This window comes from Cupressus sempervirens, chromosome 1 (assembly GCF_028749045.1).
Source record: "Cupressus sempervirens isolate cs-2001-9-10 chromosome 1, ASM2874904v1, whole genome shotgun sequence".
NCBI lineage: Eukaryota > Viridiplantae > Streptophyta > Pinopsida > Cupressales > Cupressaceae > Cupressus > Cupressus sempervirens.
The window spans coordinates 517,874,826-517,890,488 of NC_143118.1; the positions used below are offsets into that span (position 1 = coordinate 517,874,826).

A 15,663-nucleotide genomic window follows, 5' to 3' on the forward strand; every position below is an offset into this window, starting at 1 on the left:
CACTTAATAATCCACGATCTTAGGGTCATATCATTGGCTATAGTATTAGGGGCCTAATAGGTCCCTTACCTTCAAAAATGCATTGTTTTCAATGCTCAACAATTTTAGATGTCCTAGTATAAATTGTTCGGCTTACCATGTTGCAATTTCAATTGGCATGTTCTTCTCCTTGATTAGGAACTTGAAGATAATTGTACTTTAATTATTGCAATCTCAAGTCTTTTCTAAATAAATTCCTTAGGTTCAAAATAAACTTTTTTTTTTCTTCATTTAACTTTGACAATTCTAAAAGGATTAGAATATTGTTACCTATTGCCTTCATTAAACAAGAAACATGGAAAGACAGGTTAAATATTGGATAGGGTGGAAGCTTAAGTTTGTAGGCTACACTTCCTATTCAATGGAGACCTTTAAAGGGACCATAAAAATTAGGTGCAAGCTTCACGTTCTTATGTTTGTGAAGGGAAATTAGTTTATAAGGTTGTTATTGAAGAAACACCCAAGATCCCTTTTCAAAATTCCTCTCACTATGAGGCCGATCAGCTTATTGTCTCATTCTGTTTCGAGCCATGACTAAATTATCCTCAAGGATTTGAAGTATTTCTTGTTGGTGTTTAATATGATCGTTTACTTCAGAACCTTTATGATGAGATTGTAAATAAGAAGTGGCAGATGGTGGGGGTAGCTATAATTAGTGGATGTGTGAAATGTTGTGTTGTACCCCCTGATGGAGCCTAAAAATTCATGAGTCTCTATTCTCCTAATCGCTTCGTTATCCATGTCGTATCAGCCAATGGGAAAGACATAACCAAGAGATGCATATGTTTGCAATATATATATTCAAGTCTATGATTATAATATTGATGTGGAAGCTGATAAGAGGAGTGAATGGAGCAAACAAACAGAACCAATGCATCTTTTGCTATCCATTATTGTTTCAGGAATCTGAGATGGAGTATTAGTTTCTTGGAGCTTATCAGAAATTTGTATCCTTTCAGGCAGCCTTCGCAATGTGCTATTGTTTAGGAAAAGCTTACTGGGAAATCCTTTCTTTATGCTGTATAGCATAATGCTGTAAGTTGAGTTGTTTGTCATTTGAATTGAGGTTACAGCACTGGATTATTGTAACGCTCCAAATAGTTTATAAGCATCATCTAACATGCCTGTTGTGCAGACCATTAATCAATAATCCATGAGTTATTAGGAAGATATTCAGATTCCAGTCTTTTTATGAAAAATTCATAAGCTATGTGAGCAGGATCAGACTTGTTCATTAAATTTATTAAAGAATGGAATAAAATCTGTGACGGGATAAAAGCTTCCTCTATGCAATGGTAAGAAGGAAATGTTTGAATGAAGGAGTTTGTATTTTCAAAAGGAATAGTGAGGTTCGAATCATAGGCAGGTGAAGCTATGATCTGTGATTAGAGAGAGTTTTTGTCCCCATTATTTAGCAGCCTGAACTACGCTACTCTGTTCAGAAGTGGTTCAAACTTTGACTTCATTTCTATGAATTCCTGGAATTCCTTCATCAGATCTTACAGTAGATGATACAGTGGAGATATACAGCAAGACAATGCAAATTTACTGGCTTCTTTTATAATGCCACAGATTGGAGAATCACAGTTACTGAATCTTCTAGTATAGCACAAGATGATTACGTAAGTTTGGGTCAAGCCATTTCAAGCAATAGTAACCAGAATATTCTAAAGTCAAGACTTTTTTCATTACTGAGATTTGACTCTAAGGAAGCAAGAAGAAATCAAGATGCAGTTGTTGACAAGGGGATCTCATTGCTGGAGCAGAGCATTAGCAACAAGTTTTTATAACGAAAATTATTTGTTGCCAATTTACTAGACACTCTGTTTCAAAAGCTCGTTGATTCATTTCTGGAGCATATAGCATCGGTATCTGCTATCCAGCAGCAGGATGCATCTTCTGTAAGTGAGGAAAGATCTAGGGCTGAGGGTTTTATCGCCATCTGTGTGCCTGTGAGAATAATTTGAAGGCAATGGAACAACACTATGTACCTTTGCAAATGCAAATATACATGCGATACGCTCGGTTGAAGTAAAAGTCAGAGACAATTCTGAGAAGTTGTGCTTAAGGAAGAGGTGATTTGTGCGATGAAAGATGTCGTCAACAACTAAAAGGACAAAGCCGCTAAAGCACGAAGATCTTCATTGATGATTGAGGAGTTTTGATTAGTGTTATATATGTCTAATGTTGTTTTGTTTTGATCGCAGGTCTGTATGCTGTGCGATTAAGGAGAAGGATTGCACGAGCTTGGAACATGGAGGCTCAAGGCACATTCCGAATTAATGTGATTTTTAAAAAAAAATGGGAGACGCATCATCATTGTTTCCATTATAGTATGGAAGGCTCTAAGGTTTTCCTCTAATAATTTCGATTGCCTATTAAATTTATTTAGTCCTGAAGCGGTTGGGATTATTGGATAAATAAAATTTGTAATCTTCAAAAAATTATATGATTAGGTGCCGAATGGGTGTCTGTTCACTCACGCACCTTTCCGTTGTTTATAAATATAGATGTAAAAAACCAAGTGGGAGGGAGACAATATTCATATTCATACTTTAACTTTTTTCCTGGCCTATGCTTTATAATATATTCTATTTTTCCAATTGGCGGAGAAATGGACTTTTGAACTAAGCCCGTGGATTTAAGTTACTGGATGGATTTTGTGCGATCCGAATATGTTTGCAATAGATGGATCTTCTGTAAGGAATGTCTCTATTGTGATTTTATTTTCGACATTATTATTTATTTTATATTTCGGAGTTTTAAATTATTATTAAGTTGTGTCCTTTGTAAATGTTTATTTATTTATTTTCTATAAATATTTTAATATTTGGATAAGTGGATTGGATCATTATTGCATTTTAAATTTGATAAACGTAAATATTGTGAAATATTTTATTGTTTTCGTATTTATGTCTAATTTGTCTCCACAGGAGTTAAAGTGCATTTTAGAGTTATTTAAAATTGCGTTTATATAATTGATCCATCGCATTTAAATTATTAAAATTGTTTATAGTTTAATATATTGAACTTTATAAAGTTGTACGTCTCAGCTTATAATGTTGACTCTGATTGCCCATTTGATTAAGCACTGGTCTTTTACTCTTGATTCATAATCCATATGCTAGCAATTGTTTCATTTCTTTCCATTAGAGGAATTAATATATTCATATGTTGTATTAATCTATATTTATTCTTTAATTAAACATTACTTCAATCATTTACTTTTCTTCTCAGTTCATAAACTGCAAGTTTAAAGTTTTCCTATATTTCTTGCCATTTAGAAAACTTTTATTTTATTCATGTTCTAATCAATCTGCTTTAAGCATCTTGGACTTCAAGTGTTTCGTCCAGGATCAGGTACACCCGCCTCAGTCTTGCAGAGCCAGAAGCGCAAGGGATTTAGATCACATTGATCAATCCTGTCAAGTTGGCCTCAACCGGTTGGATATCCCAACATCGAGCAGGCAAGGCTCGTAGGATTCCAATCTGCGGTTTTGGGAACCAACACCCCCACTTTGCTAGTTGTAGCCATTTGGATTGTTGTGTTTGTTTACTAGAGGAAAAACAACATAAATATCCTTCCAAACATTTATTCACAGTTTCTCTTTGGCCATTTTCTTGTGGATGAGAAGACGAACCATCAGCTAGTTTTGTACACCATGATGAAAATAAGTTTGTCCAACATATGCTAGTGAAGATTTTGGGAACTCCATGAAGTTTTTTTACATTTTCCACGACTTCCTTTGCCATAGTACTAGCATGAAATGGATGAGAAAGTCCACAAAAACTTGCAGACTTGTGACTAATCACAATGATGCAGGAGCATCTTGCATCCGAAATAAAGGGGAGACATGTTGAATGTAAAATTATAACAAAAAAAAAAAAAAAAAAAAAAAAAAAATCTGGAGGAGAGAGAAAGTGACGAAAATTAGAGGAGAAATAATAAAAAATAAAAAGGAGAAAAGAAAGGAAAAGAGGATTTTTATTTTCGAGGTGCATAGGTGGCATAAATAGAAAAAAAAAAAAAAATAGTTGTCATTACATTAATCGAGGTGTGTAGGTGGCATCTTAGAAGCTTGTGGAAAGTTTCTTAAATCTTGCATTTAATATTTGTTGTGATCCATAAAGGAAATGTAATTTTTGGGCCACATGGTGGTGCTTAGTTGTAATTCTAGAAGGTTATGGAAGTTTTAGAAGGTTGTGGATATTGTGTAGGAGGAATTCTAGAAGGTTGTGGATAAGCCATGCATGGGGTGGTAAGTGCCTATTTAAGCAAGGCATATGAGCATTTCTAATCAAGTTTGAGAAGTAGAAGCTAGAAGGCGTGAAGACTTCAAGGTGTGAAAACTCTAAAGGTGTAGCTCTTCAAGTAGAAGTTATTGGTGAAGCTCTTGGTGTGAAGACTCTTATTTAGGATTTCTCTTATGTTGAAGAAGTCATATCATCTTGTGGGTGTTGTAAGGATTTTTCAAGTATAATAAAATTATTTGTGAAGTATTTTTTTCTTGGTCTCTATATTGTTGCATTCTTGGTTGTGAGTTGTTAGAGTGGTGTGGCCCTCTATCACACAACAATGCAAATTACATCAAGATTATTAGATTCTAGTACCCCATAATGAAGGATGTTGATATTTTGTCCCAATATTGTGGTTGAAGGCATAGTCATTGCAAGAAGCCTGTTGTCTTTATTGTTTCACATTTATTTCTTTGGCATATTAAACATTCAACAACAAATTTCTCATTATTTGCTTTATATACCTTCCTAAAAGAAATTTTTCTTTTTATGATGATTGGTCTTTAAAAATCCTGAATGTCTTCCTATTGCCAAATCATGCATTTGAGATAGTATGTCTTCGTTTAGTTGAATTTTTTAATGGAAAAATAGTATATCTTTGTAGTTTTGTACCTTGACAAATCTTCGTTTCAAACATACTTATCAAAAGGAGATGAGTCACATTGAAGTTTTAGAATGAGATTATTTAGCTGAGGATCATTTTGCTACTCTTCTTCTGCAACTTCTAACCATTTAGACTATTAATAAGGAAGTAGCACAATTATTTACTTGCTTTACTTTTTTGTTGAGAAAGGGCATTAGCATCCTGGTAACCCGTTTGAGCTGATTGGATTTAATTTTTCAACTCGATATACCTAGGGCATTCCCTTGGTAATCTAGAGCTTGTGCCTTCTTGTTGTGTATGGGGCCCTGCTTATAGTGTGGGAAATTCTCTGATCTTTAGATTTAGGGAGAAGATAGATGATGTGTTTTTTGTTTATGTTGAACCAGAAAAGACAGACTTTGGGTTCAATTTTTGAGAATCATATTATTGCCTTGCTCAGCTTCTCTCCCATTCAGGGCCCCAATTTAATATTTTGAAATATTTAAATTAGATTTTTAATTATAATATATTAATTATTCACATAGTATATAAATTTAATTTTTATAATTAAGTCTAATTAAATATTTAATTATTTATGTCAATAATGTGCTCCTCCTCTGGCCTCTATTTAAATTCTTGAGTCTGCAGCCATTCCGTCCTTTTTACTCTCCAGCAATGGCTTCATTCTAATGATGGATCATGTAGTATGATCCGAAACATTGATTATGAAAAATCATACACAGTTTAATCTTGAAATGCAAGAATCTAATAATATTTGCAGTAAAATGTGAAAATTATTTTATACTAAATTGTTCTTAAACTCACTATAATGTATTTAACATAATAGTGTTTTATTTTTATGGATTTATTACTTATAGTTTACAAAATATGAATCAATAGACGAATTTAATTATAAATTTGTTTTTAAATTATTTAAACTTTGCTGAACTTCTTCTAGTTTTTTTTGCTCAACACAAACATGAACTCAAACGTTGTGATATAATGTATCTGTGTAAATGTTTATATATTTGCCTGTGTGTATGTGTTACAAATAAAAACATTGATTTATTACACATCTAAGTTTATTTTGTTGGGTAATTTTTTTATCTTTTTATGTGCAAAATACTCTAAGATGTTTTTTTGGATTAAAATGATACTATTTGTATAGAATACTCCCTATTGGTTTGGATCTTTATCAGAATTACTCTATTGTTAGAAACTGAACCCTGCTAAAGTGGTTGGCAGTTGCCACCTCTTGTTGATAGCTTTATCGGCATTTATGATTGTATGTATTGCTATTGAATTCAGCTTTGATTTAATAAGCTTAGGGAAAATCTAGCAATCTGAAAAGGTCATCAATTATCATGTTGTTTTGTAGCAGATTTGTTGGAATATTTTATCTGGTTGAATTGACACACAAAAAGTTGAATCTAATTGACACACAAATTTTTTTTGAATCTATTATGCATATTGAAATTTTGGTATGGAATTGTTGGTAGCTTGAAGCATATTAGTTTGGGTCCTTTTTTAAGCTCTGTCTCATTTTCCTCAACTGCAAGCAACCACTAGATCTACTTTACATGTGTTTATAATCCTAAACCAGAAGCATTGATTGTCTTTGTAATTTAAACCTACAACTGACAAAACTGTGATTCAGTATAGTTCTTAATATTCCTCTATTACGTCATATTTCTGAGACTGGGAGAGAGACTTCACATGTGAAATGGGACGGACACAGCTCATAGTTCAACATATTTACAACCAATTGATGGATGTGGACACCGTATAATTCATTGAAAAACATCCATAATGGATGAATTGGGGCACATGCTGCAGTCCATGTGCACACTTGTTGAAATGGGGACACACTTTACTATAGAATACTCTGGATGCAGGACATACTAAATTATGTGTCTTTCAAATGCAAAATTGACCGCAACACGTTTGTACTAGTGGCACACTCAGCTAGCCACAACTGGGCTTGGCCTTACTGATCTTTACGATGTACTGTGAATGCAAACAAAATTCCCCTATTCACACTAAGTGCTGCACGGGTCATTCCTTGACATATATGACGTTCTCCAGTTGATCTGTGCCCTACTGGAAACCTTTTTCTGAACCAAATACCACCAAGCCAATTACTGTAATCTCTGAGCTAATAGTGAACCTCAAGGTTGAAGTTATCCTCCATCCTCCTATTGTCCTCCAGCCTCTATTTTCAAACACCAGAAATCACTTTACACATTTTGCCTTTTGCTTGTCTTTCAAAAAGCTATGCATTTGGAGTGCTGACAAGATTAAAATTGTTGCTTTATGGCTTGTGCCATAGGATCTTTTGTTCTTTTTTGCCACTGCTTAGTTAATATTGGGCTGTATTTTTACTGTACTGTTCTGTGAATGAGGCACTCATGTCACTTCACTGTCTGCATGCACATTAATGTTGGTTACCAAAATGCCTCTTCTCCCACTCTCTGTCAATGATTTTTTTGTCATCAGATCTGAATGAACAGCTCTAAATAGTTTTGATCAAACTGCTAATAAATGGACACAGTGATTTCTGCTCTCAAATAGTCTCAGTAATTTTGCTTCAGCATTCAGCATTTTCCAGTAGAACCACTTTATGCTTATACACCATATTGAAACTCTGCAATGAATTATGCTGTAAATGGATGATTGTAATCATAATTCTGAGAGCTATATACAGAATGACTTTGGGTCTTAGTTTTAAGCTCCACATGCTTTCTTTTTTCTCAACTAGAAGCAATCACTATGTTTAATCTACAGTGCTATCACAATATTCAACAAACCATATTTAATATAGTTCAAACGTGTAATTACCACAACTATGATTTAATGCAGTTCTTAACAATGAAGCTATTAATAATCTATTTCATTGAGTTGTAAACAAATGAGTTATTTACTATTTGATCATATGAGACCACCGAGGAAAGTTCTATTATATAAACTTATGAAAATAATGTAGCCTAACTGTTGTGCTAAATTTTAGTCTCTTTAAGATTTCCTCTTGATACCGTTCCATATGATATTTGAATCAAGCAATTTGCATGTCCCCTTTATTTGATGTGCAGTTGCGATATTGACAGTTTTTGTAGTCTTTATTTCTTAGATGATATTATGTATATAGAATATTTCCTGTTTTCTTGATATTAATTGGAAGTTTTCAAGTGTTAGTAAGACAAGTAAAGTGGTTGCCAGTTGCAATCACCAGATCTGTTGATAGTTTTATTTTTAAACAATCTATTGTAATATTGAATTGTGGATTATTTTAGCAAGCTGATGGAAAACCCAGCAGCTTGAGTAATGTGTCTTGTAGCAGACTTGTTCGATTACTTGGTCTGGTTGAAATTTACTCGTAGAAATAATACGGATTCAGTGACTAGAAAGTGATCAATAATCGATTTCTTTGTGCCAGAAGCAGAAGGCTTATGTTACATGTACAGTTTTTCTAAAACAAGATTAATGAGGAATACTTTATTTACATAAATTAATTGGAAATATGTAGCCACAGACCTCCTTGAAATCATGCCAACTTAATTAATCTTTTGTACAATTTATTGACACAAGATGTTTTGACTTCTAAATTACCTAACATAAAATAGCAATGGCATTTTGTAATTAAAATATATGAAAACTTAAAAGGAGTGAAGCTAAATAATGTATGTTGTTAACTATCAGTTTCGTCATGCAACTACTCGACACAAAAGTGTTCAATGTAATAGTTGAAAATTTCTAGAAAAATTGTGATAGAGATTTTTGAAGAGTTAAGTTTTTAGACCTCTGAATGTTATCCATCATTAGGGTGATGACGAATCATTTAGGGACTTCCCTGAAGCTTTATACTATTATCATGGACTCTGGAAACTTAAGATACTGATTCCTTGTACTGTTTCATTTTTCCATGAAATGTAAATTTATGATTTTTTTTCATATTTTTCATATTACATTGGATTTCTCACAGCAAAAGTCACACTTGATATGTTACAGGCATTGCATAATTAGAGTCATTGAACAATAATTCTGTTTTTATCTTGTCAATTGTCTACGGTCAATTCTATATCTAAATTCCGAAGCAAAGTGTCTAATATATATCTCTACTGATTTGTTTTCCTGTTGGTTATCTTTTTTATCATGGATTTTTGAGCCCATTTGATGCTCTGCCATTTTAATACAAGCATTTTTTCTTTTTTAAACAGAGCGATCTTCCATTGGTTGGAAATAAAGCACCTGATTTTGAAGCAGAGGCTGTTTTTGATCAAGAATTTATCAAGGTACTGCATTATAGATTAGTTTCATTTATTGATCTAAATAATTGATGTTACTCAATTTGTAGTTTATTAGTAGCAAGGACAATTTGATGACCGTGTGTGTGCGTGCACATGTGCATGTTCAACATTAGGTTTGTTTACTTTGGACTAGGCAAGCTTCTAGGATTGAATTGCTTCTTGTGTTCAATTTGTAAAATACTTAATTTTTTCAAATATTGTATTGGTTAGAGGTGTTTTTCCTTTGATTTTTCTGTTCTGCAGGACCGTGTTGTCCAACTTCTTTAATCCAAATTCATCCCTAGCTCACTTTCAACCCCTACAACTGAAGGAATTTTTTTTCTTTCAAAGAGAGTCAATAATCCCCTGTAATGTTTTTGAAAATTCAGCATCATTGGTCAAAGCAACAGCCATTAATCTGATTTTATCTTCTCATAATAGCTCAGATCATACTGTTGTCATATCATTAAGATCCACCAATGACATCTCCTTACACTTATCTGTTTGCCCAACATAATTCTGTAGATGGATCTTCAGGATCTTTTTTCGTGAATTCGTTTCATAGTAGATTTTATGTTCTTGTTATTCAATTGTTTGATAAGTTCACGTAACTCAATGCATGTTTGGCATAATGGCAACAAGAAGTTGATAGCCTTTGGTGTTAACCTACTATCTTGCTCCTGGATTGTTGGGTGTAGATATTCCTTGGGATGCTTGTGGTTTGTATAGTATCTCCACCATGCACTAGCATGTGATTCTTGTTGTATCATTGTGCATCAAACCTAATTCGTATAAATCTCTGCTAACTGGGATTCAGGCTGATGTAGGCCTACCTCTGTCTGGTATGCTAAAAACACAGTGACCTCTGCCAGAAATTTTGTCCACACAAATCATACATCTATTGCCATGTTACTAGTTTAGGTCTTGTACAGTTGTGTTCTCCCTTTATTGAAGAAACCCAGATGACAAATGATTGTGATTTTATTGAAGAGGACTTATAGATTTCAAAAAATCAAATAGAGAAATGACATGTCTCCTAAGATGTAATAAAATCTCAATAGGTCAGCGCTAAAGTTAGAGGGAGTTTGAGGTATGTGATTGAGTTTCTTAGAAGTTATAACCTTTTAAACAAAAGTGTCTAAAATGAAAAGCAGCAGAGTAGTTAAGGGTTTTAAGGGAGATTACTAAAAGTGGTGTATGGTCTATTCAGACCAACAGAGAATCTAGTGGCTTACTATGGGTCAGATGTCAAAAATTCTTCCTGTTAGATGTTGCAACTTCACGTGCCTTATCATTTGTAGATGTTGAAAAGCATGTCATCATGGATGCTAAATATCTTTTGGCCGTTAGAGAAAAGAAATTGAGGAATAATGTACAGCTGGATTACCACATGCAGTTGAAGGATATTACTTTTCAGATACTTTTGATTTTTACTAAATAATGAAAAGATATTGTATGTTTTTCATTTTTTTTTTGAAATCTTTTTCTAAATTTTGAAGTAACTGGGTACTTTCTTTATTGTAAAGTGGAAATCCATTTGATGCCTTGTGAAGCAGCTGAGCATTTTTTAGTTTGCAGGAGTTGATGCAATTATAATTTTGTAGCGGAATTATTGATTCAAATATAATTTTGTAGCAAAATTTTTGCTTATTCATAATTTGTAGAAGGGAGAAATAAAAGTATGTACATTCCTGCAGGAAGTAAAATTCGTAGTTGTTTTCTTTTTATTTGTGCAGGTCAAGCTCTCTGATTACATTGGGAAGAAATACGTTATTCTTTTTTTCTATCCTTTGGACTTCACCTTTGTCTGCCCTACAGGTGTTCATCTTTTGGAATAGATGTATTTACATTTCTTGAGAAGAGCTTCAAAATTTTATAATTTAGAAATAGAGATTATGATTATACCATTCAAGATCAGGGGTATATAACTATTTGTATTTTCTATCTGTGTTGCAGAAATCACTGCTTTTAGTGATAGATACTCGGACTTTGAGAAGTTGAACACAGAAATACTTGGGGTTTCTACTGATAGTGTGGTAAGTGTTATGTTAAATTTGTTTTTGCAGCCAGTTTTGGAGATTATTAGTATATAATAAACCTAAATGAATTTGTATTGAAGTCCATGCTGTTTTGGATGAACATAATAATGCACTATAGAAGATTGTTTTAAGAAGGCTGCGGTCTTTTATCCCAGACAATGTGTTTACTAGTTTGTAGATACTTTGAATAAACAGAAGAATTGGAAATTTTGAATCTCTCTCTCTCTCTCATATATATATATAGAAGAATCAGGAATTTTGAATACATATATACATAAAAGAATATATTAGTCACTTATGCCTTGCTTCTATTACCTAAAAGATTCTCTGAAAAAAGATCTATAGAAATTTAAAAGCACATTAGATTAAAATGTAGCGTTACTTGGGTGTGTAGGTATACATGTATTGGGGCCATAGCATTTGGTGTGAATCCCTGTAGCTGGGATGTTGGTGTAAGGATATGCATGGTGTGACGCTATGTAGCATTCATATCTCTTGAAATTTGAGCACACAGTAATGTTAAACCTAAAGACATCAATCATCAATTTGAAAGTCAGAGTGAAGAGTATCCTAAAATACCGAGTTTGAAACACAACGGCATCTAGATATTTGTTTCAGAGATGAATATCAGAGGAAACAATTTCAATAATTCTTACTATATGTATATTTTTATTATATAAATTTAATACATCTTTGATGCCACAGCGAAGTGCAAACTAAATTTGATATCCAAAGTCTACAAAAACTGGATGTTATTAAATACAAGTCGAAATTACAAATCATGTGACCATCGTATTTTAAATATCATCGTGAAACTTAAATAATTTGAAAGTTGAAACTTAAAACAAGAGATCTCCACAAAGTAAGGTTGGAACATAGTGACATCTGAATTGATGTCCCAAGAATGAAAACCCAAGCAAATAATGTGGTTGGAACATAGTGACATCTGAATTGATGTCCCAAGAATGAAAACCCAAGCAAATAATGTCTATAATTTATATTTTAAATTTTTTGAACGTAAATTGACGGTTTCTTTGAAAACTTATAAAAGGTAAATTGATGATTATATAGTGATCACCAACCTTAAAAGTCGTAACCAAAAATACACAAGGAGCTTGAACATTCAGACTACAAAAGCAGAAAGGCCAAGACAAAGCCCAGAATACCTATACCATCAAATGCAACTCAAGGTGCAAACAAAATATGAACCACAGCCCTAATAACTACATGTCCAACTACAACAAGCTAAACAGAATTGGAACGTCCTCTTTGGTTGGCACTTGGACTACCTGGCCCATGTAAGTTGTTAGCACCTTTGTCAATTTTAGGGTTTCATATATCATTGTTATAAAGAAATTTGCTTAAAGGACCTTAAGTCTGCATCTTTTTATGGTCTACTGTTATATTCTTAAGCTGAACTTTTCAGCCAGTCACAGGTTGTTTAAGTCATGTCTTTGGGTGTGTTCTATCAATGAGTTAACCAACCCCTTTGTTAGGATGTCTTGAGATCACAGGTCTATTCTTTAAATTTTCCTAAGTCTAATTATTTGGCCATATCTCAAGTGTTGGCTTCATGTAAAATTTGTCTAGTTTTCATGTCTCTGGGCTTCATTCTTATGTTTATTAAGTCATCTTCCACATTTGCCTAGTGCATGATCACTCTTAGTCATAAAATTAATCATGTGCACATATTAGACTGTTCAAGCCTTTGGCTCCCCCCACGCCCCCACAACAATTAAGGTTAGCAGCAAAAATAATTGTTGGATGCATGTATAGTAGTTAATGTTTGGCCTACCAGTTATAATGTATGTCTCTTAAACCCCTGCTGTGGTTAAGCTACTGTCAGAAGATAATTGCTAGATGTGAAGTAAAACATGAATTGCTAGCTTTTTAACAGCCAGTGGTCAAAAGTCTTCCTTATGGCTCCGTGGGTAAATCCAACATGGAAGTTTGTCAGAGCATTGTGTAGCAGAATGCTGCCATTTGTTAAAGGAGAGCCGGGATAATGAAATAAAACTTCCTCTGCGCATTTATGCAGGGTAATGATGTGGCACTGTGTCAGGCTGCATGGATGTGAAAATGTGACATTTGGACCACTCTACTGAAAGGGCAAATAAAAAGTATGCAGCCCTGCGAGGAGAAAATGAGAAGACAAAGGCGATGCAGTGGAGCTGTGGGATGCTGACACTTGGATCAGGATTTGAAGCTCCATGCCTCTGCGGGTGCTATGAAATGGCATCTACATGATCTGTGGAGCAGTGGAAAAGCAATGCATGGCAAGTGGAACCTACAGATAAAGTTAAAGGAAAGAAATGCCCCATGGCCTTGGTGAGAGAATGACATGGCTTCTAGTTAGTCGACAAAGCAACTAAATGAATAAGAGGTTGCCACGTGGTGCCGCAGTGGACAGAAGAAAAGTCATAAGCATGTTCAAAGACTTTTGACTCGATCTTGTCATGTCAAATCAGATAAAATTGGCAGTTGACTTTTAAAAGGCAATGCACAGCTAGTAGAGAACATTGTGATCACATGGAATGAAAATTTAGGAGACAAGATGGTTAAATAATTGCAATTTAATGGATTAAATACATCCGTTGGGCTCAAATTTTATTCACAACTACATGAAGACAAAGAAATGAGGAGCTCCTGCGATGAACAGGTTAATTCTACAAGTAACTAGGGTTTTATAGAGCCGTAGGAAATAGTAAGTCAAATTCTTCCTCTGCTATTTTGCTTTGAAAGGAAAGTAAATTTCTGTGTTAAAATTATGGTTTGTTGTAGAATAGAGCCTTGGCTATGTGCCTTACTTTTCAAAATCATAAACCCTAGATAGCTAGGAAGTTTTCAAATTAATTTGTTGAAATCGTCTACCTCTGGCTATAAATGTGGCCAAAAAAAAATCTTTATACCAAGACTTCATTGACATATTCCCCAATTCGAGTATGAGTCCTACAGCAAATGATTTCATATGGAAAGACATCTGTCAAGGCTGTAGAGATGCAAAACATTGAGCTGGGCCCTGTCTATGAATTTCTATCATAATAGGTTTAGGGAAGTCCCCTATGAGCAGTGTATGGAGCTTCAATCTGGGAAAGTAATTGTCTTTAATATATTAATGGATGTTGGGTTCTTAAGGTTTATAGCTGGGGCATGACCCCTATAAAAAGACAATTAGGAAGATAAATGGGTCACCGTTGCTGGTTTTGGACAAGAAAAGTATTTTTGAGGTCTTCATGATCTGTGGAGCTACAGTTAGATAAATTGATCTCGACAGCAGGCAGAAACTTACAGGATTTATAGAGTAATTCTGAGGAGTTGAAAAGTCCCGAGATATAGGCCCAAGGGATTTAAACACCGACTTATCAGCCTTTCTGATGATGATAAAGACCTCCTGTCAGTTTTCTTCTTTGAAAGGTCTTTTGCATACACATATTATTCGCTGTGCTAGGATCTGGGGAAGGATGATGAGAATAGAATGCCTGTTGGAATGATGTGTATGACAATTTCCATACAAAGCCCTAAGGTCTGTTGAATATGGTTTTGTTTCCCATCTCATTCATCCGATTTATGAAAGATTATTAAAAGTAAAGCAGAATGAGAAAGCAATAAGTCTCAAATATAATTCTTTTTTGTCCCATTTACTGTTGTACCACAGCAGAGATGGCTTTGACAAGGGTTGGAAGTTGCAAAGAACAGATGAAGTTGTAAGCAGAGCACCAATTCAGTTCTGGACACATTTGTGGGATATGAATTGTCAGAAGGCCAGCTTTGTCAAATTTTACAATCTGTTTGTAACATCAATTGTTGATCATGTTGGAACTGTTGTTCAGAGGTTGCCTCCAATAGTCAGGGGTCTGTTAAAACTTAAGACTTAAAGATGTGTTGCCAAACAAAAGTTATGAACACAACTGGGGCAATTGGTTTTATAATGATAACTACACCATTAGCAGGGTGTATGGCTGCCTTCAGCCCCCACACATTTTGCAAATGCTTGTGACACCATGGTTGGCTGTGACTGAAATCTTCTAGCAACTTTTCTGCATTGTTAAGGAATAGTGGATAAATAGAGAAAAGGCACCTTATACCAAGGGTATTAGAGTTCCTAGAATTTACATTGGGATGCAGTGCAATGAAGGAATTGTACAGTTTTCTGAAAGCCTACAAATTGGAGACTGCTCCCGTTAGGCTTTGTGATCCTGAAGGATATATGGCACAGATGTTTTGGGCAAGAAAAAGATATACCTCTTGAGGTCTTGTTTGAGGACATGATCAGAAATTGCCAATCAAACGAAGTATCATTAAGAGGATTGAGGAAGAGAGAATGGCAAGGGGACCTTCCTCCAAAGGGTATTATGGAGAAGTTTGAAATCCCCTTGAAAGAATTGTTGGTAAACAGATTTGTTCTTTTTGTTTTGACTTTTTA

The 15,663-nt window shown here is 34.2% G+C and overlaps 1 protein-coding gene across 1 annotated transcript in view; it reads left to right on the forward strand.

Moving 5' to 3' along the window:
* Window positions 1-15,663, forward strand: part of LOC149578506 (2-Cys peroxiredoxin BAS1, chloroplastic-like) — a 49,472-nt gene that overhangs the window by 21,693 nt on the left and 12,116 nt on the right. The window contains exons 2-4 of the mRNA XM_089829534.1: window positions 9,133-9,207; window positions 10,938-11,019; window positions 11,158-11,237. Of these exons, the coding sequence (XP_089685660.1) occupies window positions 9,133-9,207; window positions 10,938-11,019; window positions 11,158-11,237 (237 nt within the window). The remainder of the gene's footprint in view (window positions 1-9,132; window positions 9,208-10,937; window positions 11,020-11,157; window positions 11,238-15,663) is intronic.